Raw genomic sequence first — 25921 nt, 5'->3', positions numbered from 1 at the left:
ACCGAAGTAAAAATAAAAATAAAATAAAAAATTTGATTTTTTTTTTTTTTGAAAAAGAATTAATTAATTTATTTATTTTAATTTAAACTTCGATTTTTTTTTAATGTTCGAAGCTTGTGCCATCGAACGAAGCTTCGAAGTATTTAAGACGGCCCTAGTAAATAAACGTTATAGAAATGTAACCGATACCGATATTTTCCAATATCACATTTTAATGCCGATATCGGCCGATAATATCGGTAGGCCGATAATATCGGACATCCCTAAATTTTATATTATATTTAAATATAATTGTATTTTAATTTAACATTTAACTTTGTGTTTTCCTGAACAAACATGGCACTGGAGTAGTAGTATCAGAGTAGTTTTACGAGTATATGAGCACAGTATTGGACCCGGAACCGATATTGGTATGTCCCTAGATTTGAGCCTTTTCAGTAATGGAGACGTTCACCCAAGTACAAAGCATGCACAGGAATTGGTGCAGTGACTCAATGGCTCAGTTTTGTCCACCTGACCGTACATACCGACGCACATGGTACAATGGAAACATTCAGTTTTCTAGTTTCTGTGATTCATCACTCTCTCTTTTAGAACACCATTCTGAAAGGCTGCTGGTCCTGGTCTCAGAGGGTTACTTAATAACCTTGTTATTGTGCTGCTGCTTCAGGAGAAACAGGAGGAGAATGAACTGCGCGCCCTGCCCCTCCCCTCCCTGGCCCAGCTGAGGGCCGTCGATGCAGCCGTCCTGGAAACGGCTGAACAACATGGGATTTCAGAAGAGGACTTCCAGGTCCGACAGGCTATGGTCAACAGGATGGAGGAGACGATCCAGCAGCACCTCTCCGGTAGCGCCTCGTTCCCCGGTCCAATCACCTCTCCCGCTGGTCCATTCACCTCTTTGCCTGGTCCAATCATCTCTTTCCCTGGTCCATTCCCTCTTTGCCTGGTCCTATCACATCACCACTTTGCCTGATCCAAACACCTTTACTTAATGTATTCCCTGTGGGGAAATGTGCATGTGGCACAGATCAGGCTATATCACTAACTAAAGTAGACATGAGATAATCCTGAAAACCTTCAGCCTAGTGGTTTAATGGTATGAAATGTTGATTTATGTATCTATTTTTTCCAATATCAGTGTTTTTGCTTTTTCCAGCCTGTTCCCTTCGTCTCTATGGCTCATGTCTTACCCGATTTGCCTTCAAGACGAGTGATGTCAACATCGACGTCACCTACCCCTCCACTGTAAGTTTTCTGCTTCACCTAATCAATCTAGAAACTAATGATAGAATCATGGTGAATGTGGACTGATTTATATCTATTTCTTTTTCTTCTCAATCTTTCTCTGATTTAATCGGAGCAGGAAGATTTGGTAGAGTCCTTTCTCAGCACAATCCATGCTGTTCTTCATACTGGATACTAGGGCTGACCTCGACTAATCGATCGAAAGGAGCCGTAGTCGACTGCCAACCTCTTATTCGAATGCAAAATCATTCTTTCCAAAAGCAAAGAGGCCTAGAAGCGTGGCTAACGCTAATGGTGCGCATACCAGCGAGGCTAACTGCCTAAGAAAACGGAGGCACTGAAAGAGCATTTCACACACTAGACAAATATCAAGATGTATCCATCAGGGGACCAATTGCATGCTTTCGCAGAAGACAAGAAGCCTTCAGTCGACTCCTTCAGACATTAAGCACCCCCCACAGCCCAAATGGATTTGATTTTTTTTCTCTGCTAATTTCGGCCAATCAAAGTCGACTATACAAATCCTTAGTCGGGGACAGGCCTACTGGATACCCACAGTTCCACCTAGTTAGCCACACAATTCAATGCAAAGTCAATGGGGCCACGCTTCAGTCTGTACAGGCCCTGAACTAAATGCTGAAGCCTACTCCACACAGTGCACGCAAAGTAGGTCTCTGCGTTTTATTTTCAAAGTGTTTTGGTTTGAACAGACGGTACTCGAAGATGATGGTGGAGATAGTGGAGCTCCATGGAAATAATTGAGACTCTGCAAGAGCCCACCAGAGATATCATGTGGTCACTGAAGGGGGGGTTGGAAGACGCAGAAATTGCATGTTTTACTGCAAACCTGTAGATGAAAAGAAAAGTATAAATGCACAGATCCCACACAGCAAACACCACTGAGATCTTTAGGACCATCAACCAAGATATTTATATTCCTATTTTTGTCCCTTCAGATGACTCAACCAGATGTGCTGATTCAAGTGTTGGAAATCCTGAAGAACAGCTGTAAGTCTCGACACTATCCGGTCATGTCCGATCACGTCGACACTAAATACAATGGCTTGTATTTAGATACTGGCCTCGGCCGCCGTTTTGGCTTTTATTCCATTTTAATAACTTACTCAATGTCACCGAGCGGCACTGCAGATTTACCCCACTCTTGGAATTCTGAAAAGTGCATTACCGGCCAGATCCTCGTAGGGGCGCTGTCTCGATAATGCAGTGTTCCCTGTGGCAGAACGGTGCTTTCTTTTTTTTGACTTTGAATGGAGTTTACTGTTAGCTGGAATCTATACGTGTAGCCTGTAGCTTGGAATAACTTCATCATCAGCCAATGGACATATCGATCTACCAGATGGCGATCAATAACTGGGAAATCCTTTTGGTGATCCAACCGGCCCACGGTAAGATCTTTTTCACGTAAATTACATGCTGATCAGGCCTTGTTATCATAGCCAACCAGGCGATCAGCGAATGTGGCTACTGAGGCTAACGCCTTTATTGGTAATCAATCATCAGAAACGACGTCCTCCGCCCCCCCCTTTCATGCATTCATGGTGGACCATGAATACCGACAATATGCATTTTGCGTTTTAGCTCTAGCGTCTGTAGTGCTGAAACGCTGTTCGATTTAATGTTATTAGCTTAGCGCCCTGTATCTCGCCTTCCAGGAAATATACTAGCCCAAATCCCATATAACGCTTATATTTCACGAGGCTATAAAATGCGAACGTATTGATGAGAATGTAGTGGGTGCTATGGACATAATTCACCATTAGATTGTTTTGATGTATTGATGGGGCACTGTCACTTTAATGAGGTTGGTTGGGGGTTGGGCTTAGAGAAGACGCGCTGGTGGAATGTCATTCATAAAATGTTTTTGGTGACGCGGAGCTGTCAGAGTTTAGCACGGCATAGATCTGACAGCTGTCACTTGTGCTAAGAAGATAATAAATGACACACTACTTACTTGGTGTGGTTGCAAGATAGAAATTGTGCGTCTCTCCTTTCCGACGATTTCTACAGTGGTGACCCTGTTATACGTTTTGAAGACGCTTCCGCGGCAACATGTCTACGAACGCAGTTTCACTGAAATTACCTGAGTTCTGGGAGTCGTCAGCCTCGGCATGGTTTGCGCAAACGGAGGCACAGTTCGAGCTGCGTGAGATTACCTCGGATACAACAAGATATTATTATGTGGTGTCAGCCCTGGGAAGTTCGACAGCCAGCAGAGTGGTGAGCCTCCTAAAGAACCCTCCGGCTCGAGATAAATATCTCACGATCAAGTCTCATCTGTTAAAGACATTCGAACTTTCCGATACCGAGCGGGCCAGCCGATTGTTTTCTTTGCAAGGGCTCGGTGATAGCAAGCCATCGGAGCTCATGGATAGGATGCTGGATTTATTGGGAGAGCACAAGCCTGATTTCCTTTTCATGCAACTTTTCCTGCGTCAGCTGCCTTCTCCGGTTCGGGCCGCTCTGGCCAACACCACTATAGACGATTGCCGCGCTCTGGCCGAGGAGGCTGATAAGTTTTTTTTGGCTGGTCAACAGCACTGTGCAGCGGCAGTTTTCCCAACCCAAGCCTTTGTTTCGCCGCCGGGAGACTGGAACTTCACCGCAGCAGCGACAGCCCCTCGCCAGCAGCGTGACGCGAACGCGGGGCTGTGTTATTACCATGCACGGTTTGGACCTAAAGCCAAGCAGTGCCGCCCGCCGTGCAGCTTCAGTGGGCCGGGAAATGCCCGGGCCGGCGCTCGTTAGTGGCCATGAGCGTCGGTCAGGCTGGCAGGCTACTGTTTGTCCAGGACACCATCTCCGGGCGGCGTTTCATGTGCGACACGGGCGCGCAGAGGAGCGTCTTGCCGGCTTCTAGAGTGGACATCCTATCCGGCGGACACGGACCCCCCATGGAGGCCGCCAACGGCACCCCCATCCGCACATACGGCACCAGGTATGTCGAAATGTGTTTTAGTGGCCAACGGTTTGGCTGGGACTTTATCACAGCTAATGTAGCCGTCCCTCTTCTAGGCGCTGATTTTTTGTGTGATTATGGACTGTTAGTGGATGTTAAAAATTGCCGCTTAATTGATGCCATTACATTCTGCTCTTATGCTGGTGCGCTTGGGGGTGCAGACTCCATCAGACTCTCTAGCATGCTCTCCGCCGCAGATGAGTTTCAACACCTTCTCGCCGAGTTCCCGGGCCTCACGCGGCCCACGTTCTCATCATCTACAGCCAAGCATGGAGTGGAACATCATATCGCCACGACCGGCCCTCCAGTCTATGCCCGGGCTCGGCGCCTCGACCCGGTCAAGCTCAGCATTGCCAAGGCAGAGTTCGAGAACATGGAACGCCTCGGCATTGTCCGTCGCTCCGACAGCCCATGGGCCTCCCCCCTCCACATTGTCCCCAAGCCGGGAGGCGGGTGGCGCCCGTGTGGGGATTACCGCCGGCTCAACGATGCTACGACGCCGGACCGGTACCCAGTCCCGCACATTCAGGACTTTTCTGCCCGCCTTTCAGGGAAATTAATGTTTTCCAAGGTGGACCTTGTGCGTGGGTATCATCAGGTGCCCGTCCAACCGCTGGATGTCCCCAAAACAGCAGTCATAACTCCATTTGGACTATTTGAATTTCTGCGCATGCCATTCGGCCTCAAAAACGCTGCACAGACGTTCCAGCGCCTTATGGACTCTGTGCTACGAGACTTGGATTTTATTTTTGTATACTTGGATGATATCCTCATAGCCAGCGCCTCTAAGGCTGAGCACATGTCCCACCTCAGGATGCTTTTTGAGCGGCTAAATGAGCATGGACTGATAATCAACCCGGCCAAATGCCAGTTTGGGCGGTCGACCATTGACTTCCTGGGGCACAGAGTCACTAAAGAGGGAGCGGTCCCTCTTCCCATGAAGGTGGAAGCGGTGATGAATTTTCCCCGGCCGCCCACGGTTAGGTCACTGCAGGAGTTTCTCGGAATGATCAACTTTTATCACCGCTTTATTCCCCAGGCGGCTCGGATTATGCGGCCGTTGTATGAGGCCCTTAGGGGTAAAGCGCCAAAACATGCGGTCGACTGGTCTGCTGAGAGAGACAAAGCTTTTCTGGATGCCAAGGCTGCCCTAGCCAACGCCACCATGCTGGCACATCCTTCCTTTAAGGCCCCAATCTCCATCACCACCGACGCCTCAGATTTTGCCGTGGGCGCAGTGTTTGAACAGTGGGTAGGCGGGGCTTGCCAGCCGCTCGCTTTTTTCAGCCGCCAGTTAAGCCCCAGCGAGCGGAGGTATAGCACCTTCGATCGGGAGCTCCTCGGCCTCTACCTTGCCATCCGCCATTTTCGTTTCCTGCTCGAGGCCCGCCAGTTCACGGCCTTCGTGGATCACAAGCCGCTGACGTTCGCCATGGCCAAGGTGTCTGAGCCATGGTCCGCCCGTCAACAGCGACAGCTCTCATATGTCTCAGAGTTCACTACTGACATTCAACATGTGGCAGGTAAAGCAAACCTTGTCGCAGACTGCCTCTCCCGGGCTGTAGTGGGCGCCATCCACTTGGGGCTGGATTACACCGGTATGGCGGCGGACCAGGCTACCGACCCTGAAGTGCAGGATTTCAGGTCAGCCACCTCAAGCCTGCGGTTAGAGGATGTGGTTTTTGACAGCGCTGGCACCACACTCCTGTGTGATGTCTCTATGGGACAGGCCCGCCCCATCGTTCCCACAGGATGGAGGCGGCGTGTTTATGACGCTGTTCACGGCCTCTCCCACCCGGGAAAGAAACCTACGCAGAGGCTAGTGTCCGCCAAGTTTGTCTGGCCTGGGCTTAGAAAAGATGTAAGAGACTGGGCTGACTCCTGTTTGGAGTGCCAGCGCGCTAAAGTGTACCGTCACACCAAGGCCCCCCTGCAGCACTTCCCTGTACCTGAAAGGAGGTTCGACCACGTGAACGTTGACCTAGTGGGCCCCCTGCCCCCCTCACACGGCTTCAGTTACCTCTTTACTATGGTGGACAGGACTACCCGTTGGCCAGAGGCAGTTCCACTGTCAGGCACGACGTCCGCCGAGGTGGCCAGAGCCTTTATTGGAACCTGGGTCGCCCGGTTTGGCACTCCAGCCGACCTCTCTTCAGACCGGGGCCCACAGTTCACGTCCGAGCTCTGGAACACGGTCGCCAAGAGCCTGGGCGTGAAGCTACACCGGACTACGTCATACCACCCGCAGGCCAATGGGTTATGCGAGCGCTTTCACCGCTCAATGAAAGCAGCACTTCGGGCCAGCCTTACTGACAGCGGCTGGGTCGACCGGCTCCCGTGGGTCATGCTTGGTCTCAGGACGGCCCCCAAGGAAGACCTTCAGACCTCCTCGGCTGAGCTGGTTTACGGTCAGCCTCTGCGGGTGCCAGGGGATTTCATCCCTAACATTACTGCCCCCTGGTGTGCAGCCCAGCAGCGGACAGCACTTCTGGAGAAGGCTAAGGTATTCACGCCGGTCCCCACCTCACAGCACGGCCTTCCCCGGTCGCACGTCCCTACAAGTCTGCAGTCAGCGGGATATGTTTTCATCCGTCACGATGCCCACCGGGACCCCTTGAAACCTCCATACGACGGTCCGTTCCGTGTCCAGGAGGCTGGAGACAAGTACTTTGTGGTGGACATGGGCGGGAAGCTGGAACACATTTCCATAGACCGCCTTAAACCGGCTCATGTGGACTTGGGCAAACCTGTTGGACTGGCCCAGCCCCCACGGCGGGGACGACCCCCTACCTTGCCCAGTCTTCCGAGTAAGGCCCACGAGACCCCCTCGCCACCTATCCTGTGCCCGAGTGGCCGTAGGGCCCTTAAGGTTTTCCCTACAGCGGTGCCGGCCGCTACAGGGGTCAGGCGGAGCCGTTATGGCAGGGTTCTCCGCCCTCCTGTTCATTGACTTCTTTTGTTATGATGAATTCTGGGGGGACGTATGTAGTGGGTGCTATGGACATAATTCACCATTAGATTGTTTTGATGTATTGATGGGGCACTGTCACTTTAATGAGGTTGGTTGGGGGTTGGGCTTAGAGAAGACGCGCTGGTGGAATGTCATTCATAAAATGTTTTTGGTGACGCGGAGCTGTCAGAGTTTAGCACGGCATAGATCTGACAGCTGTCACTTGTGCTAAGAAGATAATAAATGACACACTACTTACTTGGTGTGGTTGCAAGATAGAAATTGTGCGTCTCTCCTTTCCGACGATTTCTACAAGAACATTATTTCTTTAAGCCATTTTGAGGGGACGGTTTATGGTCTCAATTGACAATGAGAATGGACAGATAGCAATACTATAAAGCAGGGGTCGGCAACCTTTTTGACATGAAGTGCCAGTTTGAAATATAGTTGTAACTAGTGTGCCTGTGCCAATGTGCCATATCAACAATATTCCATGCATCGTATTTTTTTTCTTCTCATAATCAGGTATTTTTAATGATAATTTTTACATTATTACATCATTATTGTTATTATTAACAATATCATTATGATGGTTGTATCAACCCTACATCTGAGTTCGGGCGGGGGTGCAATGCAGACAAACAGTTTTGCTTTACTGAGCTCCGTTATCTGGGGGCTGTAGTTGGTCACTTTAAGCTGCACACCGGAGCATCTTTTAATCCAGCTGTTCTCTGATATTTTCTGACATTTCGTTGATGCGTCGCTAGGGTTGGGCATCGTTTGGATTTGAACAGTTCCGATTCTCCATATCGATTCCTGTTCTGAACGATTCTCGATTCCGATTCTTTGAGGTGCAGGTCACAGCTTATTTCGCAGGAGAATATATATTTTTTTTTGAAAACTTTACATTTTTTTTTCATACTATTCACATTTTCAGTTGACTTGATGCAGTTTAATTTGGTTGCTGTACTGTAACTAGGGTATTAATTAACAAAGTTAAAAAAAAAAATATTTTTTTTTAAGAATCGAAATGCAGGTATGTTACTTCCGGTTCCAGAACCGGAAGTTAGGAACCGGTTCCTAATTAGAACCGGTTTTCGGTGCCCAACCCTATGCGTCGCTCGACACTTCAAGCTGACATGGGGATATCTTTTATCCTTGATTTGATTCTCTTTGTTTGGCAAGCCTTCAAACAAAACATCTGAGCTACAGAGAAAAGCCTCCTTGATATACTCGCCATCAGTGAATGGCTTTCCACATTTCGCAATGCATTGAGCAATGCGATGGCTTGCTTCAGTTGCGTGGTTTTTAGCAGTCGTGAACACTTTGAGGGTGCTGGCTTGCTTTCCATACCTGGCCACGGCACGTTTAATCGATCCTGCCTTAACTTTTTTGATGCTTCGTCTCAAAATGGCGTTTCACACCTGACGTTCTCCAAACTACATTTTCTAAACATAAAGTACACACAGCACGGTCCTTCTGACACACAAACCCGTAGTCGTCTGTCATTCTTTGTGGATCTAGCCCATAGAATATACCTTACCTTAGCCAGAAGGTATTCCAAAAAGAATAATAATTCCAAGTGATTGCATCGCCATTGCGATTACCAGTCTATATGTCTATACACGTTTTGATGGTAAATACGCTTGGGCAATGGAATTTCAAGGCGATCAATGTGAATCTCTGTTCAAACAGGAGGAGGAGCCCTTACAAAAAAAAGGAAGACTTGTATCCACACCAATGCAATTCCAGTTCAGACACAGACGATACTGCCACCTGGTGATATTCGGCATTGCAATTCCAATGTATACAAACGAGCCAGGGATGGCTAGAATGATCCGGATGATGATTTTAGAACGGGGATCAGAGGAAAAAGATCAAGGGATCTAAAAACGTATTATTACATGTTTGGCGCTCAAGCATTGGCGAGCAAACGTGTATTATTACGTGCTTGGCGCTGAATGAGTTTAAAGTATAAAAACAAAGAAAAAAAAGTAAAACCTGGCTGTTAATCTTGTTTATGACGACTAACTTGTTTTTGTCACACTTTTTTTTTCTTCTCCAGCGCAATACTCCGAGGTGGAGTCCGACTTTCACGCCAAAGTCCCTGTTGTGTTCTGTCGGGACGTCACCAGGTCGGTTGATTAACAAGTTGATAGATACCAAGCTTTCTGCTAAACGCACAGAGAGGAAAATGTTTTTGTCACATGGTGTTACTACCGTAACCGTTCAGAGTTGGGTGTGTAACTCGCGTGTGTGTGTGTGTCCTCCCAGTGAGCTGGTGTGTAAAGTGAGTGCAGGTAATGATGTGGCCTGTCTAACCACCAACCACCTGGCTGCTCTGGGTAGACTGGAACCAAGAGTGGTGCCTCTGGTCCTGGCTTTCCGTCACTGGGCAAGGGTGAGACTGCTGCTGAGATGCATACAAATCACTGCTTTGTTTTATTAGTTTGTTATTTTTTTTTTTATTTTTTTTTGTATTTCTTTTTCTTTTTATACACAAGACAAACACAATGTAGTAATAATAATAATAATAAGACCTCACAATACCGCAATAATAATAACAATAATGACATTAGCTAAATAAATAAATAAAATAAATAAATACAGAACATAAAAACATAAAAAAAAATTACTTATACTATTATAGACGCCACCAAAGACATTTCCTCCCACCCCAGGACCCCCGGACCAACACCCCGACCCCGCTCCGTCCCTAGATTGCGGCCTAGATTGCATTCTTTTTGTTGTTGTATTTAGCCTACTTTTATTTGTCTCTAGAGAGGAAGCATCTAAATGTTTCAAGAAAAACCCAACATATTTGCTGGAAAAAAAAATAGCTTCCCAATGTGCAACATATTCTATGAGAGTATACTGTAATGTCTATGCATTGGGTAATTTCTAATTTTAGGAATCCTCTTTTTATTACAATTATATATCAACTAGAGAGGCATGGATACCACGTTTTCATTTCCCATTTCCGAGTCATAAACATTCAGCCGCTAGATGTCACACTAGAGCACCAGCATGTCGGAAGTATCATGTAAACAACAACATACATTTTGGAACCGCAATTTCTTTTTTAAATTATACATTTAATTAATAAATGTTTGTGGGTGGAAAGCAATCGTTTTATTACGCACATTTCTAAAAGCTCTTTCTAAAAAAAGTACTTTATTACTCTGCATAAACATATTATCTATATAGCACCTTTAAAGGAAAACTCCAACATTTTGGGAAATTAGCTTATTTAACATCTTCCCTGGAGTTAGACAAGAAGATACATACCTTTTTTGTCTCTGTGCGTGCATTTAGCTTAGGGAACAGTCGCTCCGTTAGCATAGCTTAGCTTCATCACTGGAAGTGAGGCAGATCCGGAGCCTTACAGTGTATAGTTTGATTGATTGATTGAAAAGTTTATTAACAGATTGCAGAATACACTCTAAATACAACTCCAAAACGTTCATGTAAACATGTTGTGACCTGTGTATTCACCACGTGGAGAAATAAAAAATAATTGAATTAGACAATTACGTTTTATAAGCAAATATACTCGGAACTATTTTTTTGCCCAACCACTACTCTATGAGCGCAGCCAGTGATTTCAACGTGACGCCGTGTTTGTTTACATTCTCATTCATTCAAAAGATCCGAACCGATTGAAGTTTATGGATACCATGACTTGAAATCCTCTTACCTTGACGATTTAAAAGCCTCCCCAATTTAGAAAACAGTAATCCAATGGCTGGTATTGTTATATACCGGACGCTCTGAGCTAACCGGAGCTAACACAGACCAGGATCGTAAAGCATATATAATGACTTCCTTTCTGGGGTTGTCAAAATAAAAGTGCGACGTTTATAGCAGCGGAAAACGTTTATTTTGTACATTATCTAACATTAACACGAACCTAAACTAACTTTAGGTTAGTTGTAACGTTAGTTTAGGTTCGTGTTAACGTTAGATAATGTACAAAATAAACGTTTTTCGCTGCTATAAACGTCGCACTTTTATTTTGACAACCCCAGAAAGGAAGTCATTATATATGCTTTACGATCCTGGTCTGTGTTAGCTCCGGTTAGCTCAGAGCGTCCGGTATATAACAATACCAGCCATTGGATTACTGTTTTCTAAATTGGGGAGGCTTTTAATCGTCAAGGTAAGAGGATTTCAAGTCATGGTATCCATAAACTTCAATCGGTTCGGATCTTTTGAATGAATGAGAATGTAAACAAACACGGCGTCACGTTGAAATCACTGGCTGCGCTCATAGAGTAGTGGTTGGGCAAAAAAAAAATTCAGAGTATATTTGCTTATAAAACGTAATTGTCTAATTCAATTATTTTTTATTTCTCCACGTGGTGAATACACAGGTCACAACATGTTTACATGAACGTTTTGGAGTGTATTCTGCAATCTGTTAATAAACTTTTCAATCAATGAAACTATACACTGTAAGGCTCCGGATCTGCCTCACTTCCAGTGATGAAGCTAAGCTATGCTAACGGAGCGACTGTTCCCTAAGCTAAATGTGCGCACAGAGACAAAAAGTGTATGTATCTTCTTGTCTAACTCCAGGGAAGATGTTAAATAAGCAAATTTCCCAAAATGTTGGAGTTTTCCTTTTAACTAACCAACAGTTTTTTTGTCTCTTCTCTTGCAGTTGTGCCACATCGACTGCCAGGCAGAAGGAGGCCTCCCCTCCTACTCTTTTGCCCTCATGGTCATCTTCTTCCTGCAGCAGAGGAAGGAACCCATCCTCCCCGTCTACCTGGGTCACTGGGTACGTTAACTAATCTAAATGAAAGGACTACAATGGTCACAGAACTAGTCCCCATATTTTGATTTGTATTAAAGCTGTGATATGTAAGATTTGATAGTTTGGGAACGAGACTGCGTAGACCCATCCACATACAAATTCCACCCAATGAGACTATTAAATTACTTAACTATTAAATTACGTTCTTATTGTATGAATGTAGTCCCCTTGACCTTCTCCGATTGGTTAGAACGGGGAGCCTCTCTGTTAAACTTTAAAAGGGAATATTGTCTGCACTGCTGCTACACTGGTCAATGAAACTCACTTGCAGTAATCTGAGTTGGGGTGTCCATGTCATGTTAAGATGGAAAATTCACACAAATAAATCTTGTACATTGTAGCTTTAACTTAGGTCATCACACAAGCTATAGCTTGTCCTTAGACCCCCCCCCCCCCCCAGTTCTACGTGACCCTATTTTTGTTTGTTTGTTCTTGCTTCTTTCAGATCGAAGGCTTTGATCTTAAACACGCGGATGAGTATCACTTGACTGGAATTTCTCTGGACATTTTTGTCCGATGGGAACACAGACCCCCCAGCACAGAGGGACGGGGGGAGGGCAGGGGGGACGCCAGGCCCAAGCCGGAGCAGAACAAACCTGAACGCAAACAACAGTATGGAGAGGGCTTGGTGAGTGACCTTTAGATCCCATAACCCCGGTATCTTTAGCCTTTTAACAATTTACTATGGCCTCCATTTATCTCTGTTGTGTTTCACGAGACCAAATTAGCCGTGTCACCCGACATTCTTCCTGTTAGCTTTGATGCTGTGTCATCAAAGAGAAGCAGGCTATTCTCTGTCCTTGCTCCACGGTGATGGAATGAATTCCCCACCACATTCAGGATGGTTGAAACACACTAAATGTTCTGCCATCGACTACAAACACACTTCTTCAAACAATATCTGAAAAAAAAAAAGACTAATCTTTTACTATTATGTACTATACTACTAAGTAATATACTGTGCTTATATTACTATGCTAATATGTCTATACTACTATGCACTCAAGAGTGCAGCACTGTTCGACACGGTTTAACAAACAATCTTACTGACCCTTAGCTGCCAGAGTTGTACACAACTTGTAAGTCTCTTTGCATAAAACCGTCTGCTAAATGACCAAATGTAAATGTTTCCGTACAGACCCGCTTGACCCTTGGCCTCTGCAAAGACGTGTCACTGGGGCAGCTATGGCTGGAGCTGCTGCGGTTCTACACACTGGAGTTTGCCTTGCAGGAGCACATCATCAGCATCCGGCTCAAGGAGCACCTCTCCAGGGAGGCCAAGAACTGGCCCCGCCGCAGGCTCGCCATCGAGGGTAAAGCACCTCTCGGACTAGCGCTCTGCTCCCACTAGGGATGAGTTAGACATTTCTAATAGTCGTGCCAGTCTCTACATTCGATTTTTTTTTTTTTTTGGTATTTCTTTATTATTATTTTTTAAACATAACATCAAATTAGACACACAAGCATTAACAGTAAACATCCAATGAAATCACCATTTAAATAAATGTATTATACGAGATATATACCTAGTACTTGCTATCTAATACCCTACATACATATGCTCTCGCTCACTCACCCCCCCCCGGACCCCCACTTGGATAATCCATCCATTATCATTCGTTCCTAACCAGGCACTACAATTCATATGCTAGCTTTTATTCTCTCCACCACTTCTAACCAGATTGCAATTTTGGTTTCACTGACACCTAAAATTCTTGCTGTAGATATTTCTAGATAAATCACATAGAGATAGGTAAGAACCCATACCTTCCGGCAATTTTTTTCCGGTTGAAACCATCGTGATGCTATCAGCTTTTTAGCCGTTGTGAGACCAGATAAAATTTGTCTCTTTAGCTGTATAGGGGCTGCAAACTGAAAAATATCATTCAACAGCAGTACAGAGGGGTGTACAGGTATGTTCAGAAATAAGAAATTTGATAATTGCTGGGACACTTCTTTCCAGAATATCTTAACTGGTGGGCAATCCCGATACATGTGCATAAATGTACCCTCATCCCCATTTGTACATAAGGAACATCTGGAGTCTTGTTTAAGTCCCATTCTGTTCAATCTTATAGGAGTCAGGTATGTCCTATGAATATAATTAAGATTAATTTGTTGATTGTCCGGGTTACGTGACGCAATTCGAACATTTGCCCAGACTTCTTGCCAATCAAAATTTATTTCCAAGTCTGGTATATCCCTCCTCCAGACTGAATCTAGGGGGAGGATTCCATACGAGGACGTTAGTAAGTGATGATAAAAATCAGATATGAAACCTCTCGATGTCTCTCTTTCATAGAAGAATTTGTGATATCTGTGGTGCTCAATTGGTATCCTTAATGGGACTCCATGAGCCTTCAAACAAACCAATAACTGTGCGTAAAAATAATATGTGGAACTGGTGAGATAAATTTTTTTATGTATGTCTTGATGGCTACAAAAACCCTGTTTGTTGAAAACATCTCCTAATGTGTGTATGCCCTGCTTTTCCCATTTAGGGTATCTTATAGGTCGTTTTCCAATCAGGAGTGCATTGTTATTGAATAGGGGAGTATGACTATGCCATTTATGTTGGTTAGAATATTTTTTTTGTGTTTCACGCCATATCCGGATCACATGAGTAATAAGGGGGCCAAATTTCAATTCGCATTGCTTAATTGATAATATGGTGTATACTATGTCCTGCAGTCTATGTGGTGCTACTATATTTTCTTCTAAGTTTCTCCAGGATACAGATGCTTGGGAATCAAACCAGGTTGTCAGTGGTCTTAAAGAGTACGCTTTAAAATAGTGTTAAAAGTCTGGAAATGCCATACCTCAGTCGGCTTTGTTTCTCTGTGCGGTGGATCTTTTTATACGTGGAGGTTTGTTATTCCAAATAAATTTGTACGCGGTGGAGTGTAATTTCTTCCAGTAACCATCAGGAGGGGGTAACGGTAACATTGAGCTAATGAAGTTGATTCTAGGTAAAACATCCATCTTAACTATTGATACCCGTGCCTGTACTGAGTTTTTAAGTTTGGACCACCTGTCAAAGTCGTATTTGATCTTATCTTGGAATTTTATGTAATTGTACTTCACCGTTTGGCTTATAGTAGGGAATACTTCAACTCCTAAACATCTGAAGTGTTTAACCATTGGTATTTTTTCTTTCGATTTTCATGTCAGAGTTAGGGGTGTAACGGTACGTGTATTCGTCCCGTGAATTTACGGTACGGCCGCCACGGTGCGGTACGCGCACCCATGCGACGATTACGCCCCACAGCGCAAACACCCACATGCAGGCACTCGCGAGGTCCGTGCGAGAACAGCGTGCGTGGCCGGGCCCACCGAGTCAGACTTCAGAGCGGTGAAAGTGCACGGAGGAGAGGCACATTTACATTGGAACAGCTGCAGGGTCATTACAGTTTTCTTTCGTTTTCTTGTTCGCCCAATAACGTTAACCAAATGAAACCAATGGAAAGAAACACACACACGCGCCAACAAACACATCAACATTCTCCCCCGCCGGACTCGCAGGCACAATCAAATAAAAAGAAGAAACATACTTTTCCGGACAGATCATCTGAGCTCCACTGTGTTTAAATCCAAATAATCCTCTGCCATTGTTGTAATATGTCATCTGTTCTCTAGTATTCAGTCTCGTCGTGAAATGTTAAATTCTCTCTGGAAGTGAAACTGAAACTTAGCAAGGATAAGTTTAAAGGGGCAGTAGGCAAGTGGATGCCTGAACACAGAATGGCACCAGTATCACTGACCACCACGGCAAGCCTATAGAAAGTTATTCTATTTAATAATAATAATTATCATAAATATAATATATCAATTTAAAATTAAAAAGAGAAATTATATTAACCCTTTATCTGCCGGAGATTATTCTCATCTTAATCCCTTCTCTGCCAGTATTGTAAGTCTATGGAGATGTTCCCCTTCTTTGCAGGGCTATGTCACGAACGCTGTTTCTTGCCTCCCACAAGCCGGCTGCAATGTGGACTAAGTCATACATAGCACAAGTCCCCTCCGGTACTTGAGGTAACGGCAGTCGCATCTTTTCACCTGCGCAGCTCGATCTCTCAGTGGCGAGGAGTAACGTGTGGGAGGCTCACGCTGCCCCCGACACTTCCTGATTCTACTGCGCAGGCGCACCAACCGACCTGTAGGAGTCGCTGTCCACAACGCCCGATCCCCACCCATCAGTTTCCCACCCCCTAATACGGCCAATGTGTATTAGTATGAACGACCAGCTAAACTGAAAGCAATGTGGAGCGCTGGGCTCGAACAGGCGAGCCCAGCGTCTCCGCATTCGTGGCGAGCGCCTTGCCCACTACGCCACGTAGCCGCCCATATAGGGCTATAACTTTTTAAATTGTATTGCTAAATTGACATTACTATGGCCCATTCAACATCAAGTATCTATCGTTTAGGATGTAGCAACGTTCTACTTTTTCATTCACACATTCATACTAACATACGGTCTAAAGTATAAATATGTTTTTATCGTTTTCTGCAGCATTCCATAGAACGTGAGTTATAGCCATAAATACATATATTAGATCATCAAATGTAGTTTGATACCGATTGACGCCAGATAAAAAAATTCAACTGTACGTGGTCCTTGACGTTATGACTTATCATCTGCTGGTGCCCGGAGTGGGGGGGGGGGGGGGGGGGGGGGGTGTTATAAGTCCGTGGCCGATGTTAAATAATTTATGTAGTATGGGTGATATATAGATCAGAGCAGTTTGTATGGATAATAATTATCAAACACGCTGAAACTCACCGCAGCTTCCTCGTAACGATGGGGGATGCTACTGGAGCAAAAAGATCGTTATTATGGGATGTCGATCTAGTTGGTCCAGTTCCAGGTTGTAATACTAATATACGCCGAAATATGGGTGAGCACCACTTCCGGCCGCTCATTTCCGGTTTTGGCAACTCGCCGATCGGCCACCAGGTGGCGGTCTTGAACCGTTGGAGAGTTGAGCGGAGATCTACAGCACCCGTCAAGTCTCCGTGGGTGAAATATGATTGCCATGACAGAAATTTGAAATATTGATCTCAAAGACGCTGTACGACGTCATTGGCAGATTACGCATGGCGGAGAATGACGTCGTAACACGTCATTGGCGAGAAAAGGGTTAATAATAATTATTATAAATATTTTTTGTCTGTTGTACTGAACCGTGACCCCAATACCGAGGTACGTACCGAACCGTGGCTTCTGTGTACCGTTACACCCCTAGTCAGAGTCAAAACATATACATTGAATTTCTTTTTTTATTGTTATTACTATTTTTAAGTGAAGCAAACCATTCTTATTTAATACATTTTTATATTTAGAGGCAGCCTAATTGTCATAGCCTAATTGATCTAAGATGCACATGCTACTGTTTGTTTGTTTATTAAAACCGGTTGATAGGCCAATGCAATGCTGTTATTATAGGCTATGATGGTGAATGGTGTCATTTTGATTTATTGTCGGGTCAGCTGAGCCGATCAACGTTCTGAAGGATTATCTGAAGTGCCTATTTATGTACCCTTTGATTTGAATGATTCATTATATTAAAAAGAATAACTCAATTGAACTGAAACTGAACATTTTAACTGAATTTAAACTGAAAACAGAAAATAACAATTTCGTGGGGGGTTCGAATTTTGGTATATTCGGTCTTAACCCTTTCTGCGCCAACGAGTTAACTCATGTTAGCCCGCCAATCGTTGAGCGCCAACAACGAGTTAACTCGTTATGAGCGTTATTTCTTTTATTCGCTATTGCGCCCGCTCTAAGCCCCCTTTCATGCGTGCATGAGGAGACATCATAACGATAATTTATTGTTGATTTCAGGAAGATTCGATAATCGGGCGAAAAATGGCAATGTGATAAGTGGATTTAACTAAAGGGCTGTTTTCGCGTCTTTTCCTGGGATTACTCAGAATCACTCAAACTATACTCATATTCACCACGGTATAAAACTGAAATGTACGGATGAAAAAATAATAGTTTTTTGCATGTTACAGTTGACCAGAAGAAACTCACTGACAATCGACAACGTTATTAGATCCATAGCTATAATATTTAATATAGTTTTAGCACTCGCAAAACACGGCATTCTCTTCATTGAACAAAGCGCTGGCACAAACGGCCATACGCCCACAGTGACCTCCGGCGGTCAATGTGTTAACAGTAGACATTTTGGTCAGTCATGCACATCCCTAGCTCCCACTAGAGTAGGATTACATTCCCCTTTTTCACGTTTATTTCATAATGTCCTTTTTTTCCCTTCTAGATCCGTTTGCCCTGAAAAGGAACGTCGCGAGGAGCCTCAACAGTCAGATGGTGTTCGAGTACATCCAGGAGCGCTTCCGCACCGCGTATAAGTACTTCGCCTGCCCCCTGAGCAGGGCCAGCGGGCAGCGCCGGAGACGCAGGAAGCACAGTAAGAAGTGGCTGGAAGAACAGGCAGAGAAGAAGGAAGACGGGTCTGGTAAGGGAGGAGGAGTGTTGGTCGGGAAAAGTCAGAGCCGTGGAACAGGTCTGCACGAGACGAAGGAGGAGGAGGAAGAGGAGGAGGAGGAGGAGGAGGAGGAGGACGACGACGACGACGAACAGGACGGGAGTGATGAAGACGATGGCTCGGATCTGTCCCAGAAGAGGGAAGAGAAGACGTTGGACGCCAATCTTTCGGACATGGCTCTCAGCGAGGGGGACAGTCCCACGGAAAGGCCCACAAGGGTGTCCCTCTCCCTGAGTGATCTGCTGGACAGTGATGAAGACGAGGAAGAGGAGAAGGAGGAGGTGGTAGAAGAGGAGAGCTGCGTTTCTGGAAAGGAGGCACATGGTAGACCAGAGGATCAGCGCTATATATTTGACAGGATGATTTTCACTGGTGGGAAGGTGATTGAAATTGATTAAACATAATTATTATTATTATGATGGGATTTTTGTTGTTGGGATATTAGTAAATGTGACCGGAACAGTGCATGTTAATCTACATAACTGAATGCACCGAAGAGCCAAATATCTCAATTTGAGAACATGGGAGAACAGCCAATCTGAATATTTAAATTATTCTAGAATTATTTCTACTCTGAATTGTGGTAAAGTTAATTCCTATCATTGCCCGCGACCATATCTTTCCAGAGCTGACTTTCACGATTACCTTGCCGTTTTATAACCTGTTAGAAAAATCACTGGCTGTGTGTTTGTATATTGGCCATATTCACACACTGGCCATTTTGCTCGGGTTGGGATTAATTTCCAAAAAAAGAAGAAAAAAAAAGTTGAATAATTTGGTGTTTTTTTTATTTCTCCTCCTCCGCAGCCTCCGACCGTCGTGTGCAGCATCTGCAAGAGAGACGGTCACCTGAAGGACGAGTGCCCCGAGGACTTCAAGAAGATCGAGCTCAAGGTGCTGCCCCCCATGACCGAGCGCTTCAGGGACATCCTGGATGGGCTCTGCAGACTCTGCTACCGTAAGTCCTCGTCGGGACAGTCGGGGAGTGCGATTATTATCAAATATTTTGTATATTTCCATTTTAAACATATAACAAGGCAACACAATACAGTAATAATAATAATAAAAATACCACACGGTACCACAACAATAATAAAAGCAACAATAACGACATTAGCAATAATAAATACAGAACATAAAAACCAACTTGTACTATTACAGACACCACAAAAGACATTTCCCCCCCCCCACCCCAGGACCCCCCAGGACCAACACCTCAACCCAGCTCTGCTGCTAGATAGTGGCCTTTACTTTATCGTCCACAGCTCAATGCTGGCCTGTCCCATCCTAATTACACTTTCAGTAGAGATTTCCATATAGATGACATCCAGTAGGTTCCTTAACACTTTAAGGACTAGCCACGAGTTATACGTGTTACGGTGCCATGCGTTGTGGACCGGCGAGTTGTTATTGTTTTATTCCATATTAATAACGCTATTAACGTCCCCGATCGACTTGCAGGACCTACCCGCATATTTGATTTTCGAAACATGCAATACCGGCCAGATCCGCTTAGGGGCGCCATCGCTCCACTGCAGTATCATTGAGGGCGATTTATATAAAAAAAAAAATAAAAATAAAATTACTGTCTGTGGGCGTTTCATATGAGCCTCGATCCCAGCCGAACATACTCCATCTTTGATCACGTTACCGAACGCAGATTTCAGCCTGGAATAATGGGATTTATGATCAGCCAATGGACATATCGATCTACCAGATTCCGATGACTAATGACGAAATGCTGCCGGCGATCACATGGGCTGACGGTAGGATACTATTCCCCCAAATTACAGCTGGATTGGACATTGTTTTAAAATGCAACGTGATCGATCAGTGAAAATGGTTACTTGAACGCACACGGTATTGCTAATCAATAATAGTAATCGGCGTCCCCCGCCGCCCCCATTTCATCCATAGATGCTCTGTAATAGTCCGGATGCTACGCAGTTTGTTTCTATTTCATTCGTATATATCAGGGGTGTACAGTGCGATATATATGTCGCACGTGCGACACTGACGTCAGTCTGTGCAATGAAAGGATTGACTTCAATAGCACTGGTGCGATGGCCCGCTATCCACTTGGTACTTGTAGTCTTGTGCGATTAAATACAATGTCCCTTCTGCGTAAGACTCCATATATCAAACACCAAATCCCATAATCCCTAGCGAACAATATCCCCGCGAGTTGCGAGCAGTGACGTCATATCCGCTCGGCTCAGATCACAACACCGCAGGACTCGTCTGTCTCAGCAGCAGCAGCTCGTCTCAGCAGCGTTTGGAACGCGGACATTGAAACAGAGCTAGTGGATAGTGTTGTCGCGACCCAAAACAAATCCCTGCTGTTTTATTCGGCAACGGGTCAAATGCATATAACATGCTTTGCAATCCTCGCGTCATAAAGTCCGAAATGAACGTTACATTAGCATGAGCTAACAACAAGCTGTTCAGAGCCATATAGAGAGAACAGCAGACGGGCAGAGTGAGGAGGAGGGGGCAGACATTCTCCCTTCTCTGTGTGTGTGTGTGTGTGTGTGTGTGTGCGTTTGGAAAGATCACATGAAGTCAGACGAGTATATTATATTGATAGTAAATGTACTGAGGGTGGACAGATAATGTTGATATTTAAACATAAAAAATACAATACAAAATAAATGTATTCATGATCATGCAACATAAAACGGTTGCGTGTTGTGAGTTCCAAAACATTTAACTTAAAGTTTAAAGCTCAATATATCAAAACGTGGCACTTTACAGTGAACAGGAGGTCTATGTGTATTAAAAACAATAGATTGTTTTTCCTTTAAAAGTCTGGATGAGGTCAAAAATAAAAATGTCAAATGATATTTCCGTTGCCTTTTTTGAGTTGATCTAATGTTACTGATTGTGTTAACTCTTTCAGTGCCACGCCTGGTTTTCCGTTTTACCGCTTGAATGCCACCATCGGCGCCAATGTTAACGTTAATATCGCCTAATCTATGTTTTAAATTTTGGCTATGTGTCTAATCTGCCCATCGCATTATCAAAGACTATTTTCCAGTCAGTGCTGTGAAGACAGATTGTTTTTTTATCGCGTCGTTTCCGTTTCAGAGCAGTTAGAAAAGCCCCCGTTTTGATATAAAAAACAGCTCATTCTGGAGCATTCTATGAAAATCGTCTTTTAGTGGAATATTCCACAACGTTGATATTCGTCGGCCTTTTTATGAATCGTTTTCAAATAAACGCTAGATGATCAATATTATACGTGCACGCAAGCACATTACGGCCGCGCACTGATAATCGCTCCGTTGATTTCCTCTTGGACTTTTACAGTGAAACCGAAAGAAGACATTTCACAAAACAGCTTATAACTTCATCAAACGTACTCCGATTATCCTACCACTGATAACATAGAGTCCTTACCTGACATCAGATGGTATCCAACTGGTATATTCCAATTCCTGATCACCATTCAAAAAAATCGATACGTGTATGGATCCAACGCGACACAGTAGATCTCCATTATCCGCGGGGATCTGAGGCTCCAGAATGAACTGTGGTAACCCCGGCTGGATCAGTGAACTGGCAAATGTGGAGTACCGGATTTTTTTCATTGAGTCCATTCCAAAATCACTTATGTCATCTGGGAGACGACAGGGGGCGCTTTTTTCCACAGTGATCACCGGCGCAGCTCGGCTATAGTCGGGTAGGCTCGGGTGATGCAATAATTTTTCAGATCGCAAAAAAAAAAATATATATAATTCCGAGAAATCTCGTGAGTGGCACGCAACCACCTATAAAAAAAACCAGAGAAATCTCGTGAGTGGCACTGAAAGAGTTAAATGGGCTTATGTTATGATATCGTCTCATATCGATTGCAGGCACCTGCATTGTATCATATCGTGGCATATATCAGCAAATATCGTATTGTTGTCCAAAGAATCTATATCGTATCGTATCGTGATAAAACTGGTGATTCCCACCCCTAGTAGAGTCCATACACCCAACACCAAATCCCATAATTCCTTACACGTAACGTGTCTGGCTGTGTGATGTCAACTTGTCAGCATAAAATGACAACATGGCACTGCAACTAAATAACACAAATACAATAGGCACATTTGTGACTGTTACAAATATAACACATTTTATACTTGTGCTACAAGATTTTGGCCTGTGCTACAAAACGATCAACCTCTGTAGCACCAGTGCTATGTGCAAAAAAAGTTAACGTACAGCCCTGGTATATATACAGCAGAAATGGCGTTTGATATAACGTGACTAGCCTTTAGCCTATTATCTAGCTCCCCAGAAAAAAGACGAGGCGAAAACTGCGATAAACCTTATATTCACGGCGCTATAAAATGACAACCAACCGATGGATTTTTATTTACTTTAAGCCATTATGAAGGCACGGTTTATGCACTCAAGTGACAATGAGAATGGACAGATAGCAATACTATAAAGTATATATATAGCTGTTAGAAAGTACATCGGTTTGTTGACAACGCTCGGTCCTCTGGACCAGTGATTCCCAACCTGGGGTCCGCCAGACCACAGATGATTTGAGGTATTTTTTTTTTATTTTTTTTTCTTCTTTCAGATAAATATTTAATTAGCATATTTTTATCATCAGAAGCATGAATAGTCTCTCTACTACAATAACAAATTAAGATAAATAAATAAACATCTAGACATGATTTTTTAACGTTAACAGTAGGCTACCGGGTAGCCGCTAAAACGCGAATCAGTTGACTATCACTTTCCGTAGCTAGCCTAGCACGCTAGTTAACTTTCTCGGCTCGTCTGCAGTCAGCCGCCAGAGGCGAAAATGTGTGACAAACGAAAAGGAGATGACGGCAGCTTATCTGCAAAAAAAGTTAGGACCTACAGCAATCGCGAAAATTACATCACCATGGGCTTCACTGAGGGACCAGACAAACGACCTGAGTGTGTGATTTGTGGAGAAAAGTTGGCAAACTCTAGCCTGAAGCCCAGCAAGCTGAAGAGACATCAGGCGTCTAAGCACCCAGAAACCGTTGGGAAGGATCCGGACTTTTTTCGGAGGAAAGAACAGTCTCTCAAGGCGAACAAGCCCGTTGATGTTGGAGTAGCGTGGAGCAGGGGTGGCAGTGATTTACAGAAGGCTACCGAAGCCTCCTTTGAGTGTTCGCTTTTAATTGCAAAAGCAAAGAAACCACACAATATTGGCGAGCAGCTCATCAAACCAGCCTGCATCAAAATGGTTTAGAAACTGTGCGGCCCACAGGTGGCGGATAAACTAAAATCAGTACCACTCTTGAACAATGTAGTGAAAGACAGAATTGATAAGATGTCAAGTGATTGCGAGCAGCAGCTGTCAGAAAAGCTTAGAAAGGGTCCATTTGCCATACAACTTGATGAAACTACAACTGTCGCAGACGAGGCTGTGCTCATCGTTTATGTGCAGTATATCGAAAATGAGGATCTGAAGCAGGACATTCTCATGTCAGTCAACCTTACTACCACCACTCGAGGTGAGGATATTTTTACTGCAGTGGATTCTTACTTCATTCAACATAAATGCAAACCGTTCACCATTAGGGCCTGATTTGAGAGGATGAATACAGGATTTGAATATTGGCCAACATTTTGAAATACATATGGTGCAAGATGAGATTTGTTGATTGAAGGCACAAGTCAAAGAAGCATAGTGGAATTTTTTTTCATCCATTGTTAGAGAACAGCTGTCAAAGCTTTGGCAACACAGCTGACTTTATCAACTTGATAAACTAATGACCGGGAAGGAAAACACAAAACACAAAAGTTGTGAATGCTTTTATTATATATTGTTGGCAAAATGACCATGGTATAGCGGAATAATCAACTTGTAGGTGTGCGTTAAACAGTTTAAAATTTTGCAGAGGCGCTCCACTGTCCACGTTCCTTAACACTTTGGTCGCCAGGCTTATATTCTTAATAAACCATCCCACGCCAGCTCTTTTTGTCTATGGAGAAGTTCCCCTTCTTTGCAGGGCTATAACTTTTTAAATTGTATTGCTAAATTGACATTACTATGGCCCATTCAACATCAAGTATCTATTGTTCGGGGTGTAGCAACGTTCTACTTTTTCATTCACATATTCATACTAAAATACGGTCTAAAGTATAAGTATGTTTTTATCGTTTTCTGCAGCTTTCTCCAGAACGTGATTTATAGCCCTAAATGCATTATATTGATGATCAAATACAGTTTGATAGCAATCGCCGCAAGATAAAAAATTTCAAATGGACGTGCTTCTAGAAGTTACTACTTATCATCTGATGTTGACCGGATGGGGGGGGGGGTCGTTTATAATTCCGTGGCCAACGTTCGATGATTTATCTAGTGTGGGTGATATGATCATTGGAGCAGTTTGTATCGAACACGTTAAAAAATAACGCTGAAACTAACCGTAGCTTCCTCGGGCCGTTGGGCGATGAGCGTGGAGCAGAAATATTCCTATTATGGGATGTAGAAATATGCGATCCATCTCCAGGTTGTATAATAGTATATACGTCCAAATCATGTTGTTTATCGAGTTATTGGTAACGGATTGCTATCCATTGTGTCTAGCTCGAGTCCTGGGACTATTAGCGAGTGATCGGACTGAATTGGAATGAGCACCAGCTTCCGTTTCCTGTTTCCGGTTTGAGCGATCCGCCGATCGGCCACCAGATGGCGCTCTTGAACCGTTGGAGAGTTGAGAGGGGATCAACAGTAGATCTCAAGTCTCCGGGGGAGAAATATGATTGCGATCACCGATTTTTGAAATATTGATATCAAAGACGTGGTACGGCGTCTTTGGCAGAATGAGCATGGCGGGGAATGACGTGGTAAGGCGTTTTTGGCGACCATAGTGTTAACACATTCATGGCCATTTGGATCCGTCTAAAATCACTCTAGACGGCATCAATACGTTCTCATTTTATAGCATCTTGAATATAAGTGTTATAAGGGATTTCGGCTGGGATATTTCCTGGAAGGCGAGATACAGGCCGCTAAGCTACTAACGTTAAATCCAATGGCATTTCGGATATACAGAAGCTACAGTTAAAACTCTTAACTGCATATGATCGGTATGATGGTCCACCATGAATGCATGAAAGGGGAGGAGCGGGGGACGTTGTTTCTGATTATTGATTACCAATAACCGCGTTAGCCTCAGTAGCCACATACGCTGATCGGGTGGATGGCTATCATAACAAGGTCTGATCAGCATGTAATTATGTGAAAAAGATCTTACCGTGGGCCGGTTGGATCCCCCAAAGGATTTCCCAGTTATCGATCGCCATCTGGTAGATCGATATGTCCATTGGCTGATGATATATTCCTTTACTGCACACTGAAATCCGCGTCCCAAAACGTATTCCAAGCTATAGGCATCGCTTTAGGTTAGCAGAAAACTACATTG

At 44.2% G+C, this 25921-nt stretch overlaps 1 protein-coding gene across 1 annotated transcript in view; it reads left to right on the top strand.

The window, feature by feature from the left end:
- The window catches only part of tut4 (terminal uridylyl transferase 4), a 110568-nt gene that overhangs the window by 16957 nt on the left and 67690 nt on the right, over window positions 1–25921 (top strand). The window contains exons 5-15 of the mRNA XM_084308379.1: window positions 671–848; window positions 1160–1248; window positions 2205–2256; window positions 9241–9310; window positions 9450–9576; window positions 11839–11958; window positions 12440–12622; window positions 13133–13307; window positions 18285–18554; window positions 18585–18892; window positions 19320–19470. Coding sequence (XP_084164505.1) covers window positions 671–848; window positions 1160–1248; window positions 2205–2256; window positions 9241–9310; window positions 9450–9576; window positions 11839–11958; window positions 12440–12622; window positions 13133–13307; window positions 18285–18554; window positions 18585–18892; window positions 19320–19470 — 1723 coding nt within the window. The remainder of the gene's footprint in view (window positions 1–670; window positions 849–1159; window positions 1249–2204; window positions 2257–9240; window positions 9311–9449; window positions 9577–11838; window positions 11959–12439; window positions 12623–13132; window positions 13308–18284; window positions 18555–18584; window positions 18893–19319; window positions 19471–25921) is intronic.

Source organism: Notolepis coatsorum, assembly GCF_963971535.1.
Source record: "Notolepis coatsorum genome assembly, chromosome: 2".
Taxonomy (NCBI): domain Eukaryota; kingdom Metazoa; phylum Chordata; class Actinopteri; order Aulopiformes; family Paralepididae; genus Notolepis; species Notolepis coatsorum.
This window is presented reverse-complemented; position numbering and strand designations above follow the sequence as displayed.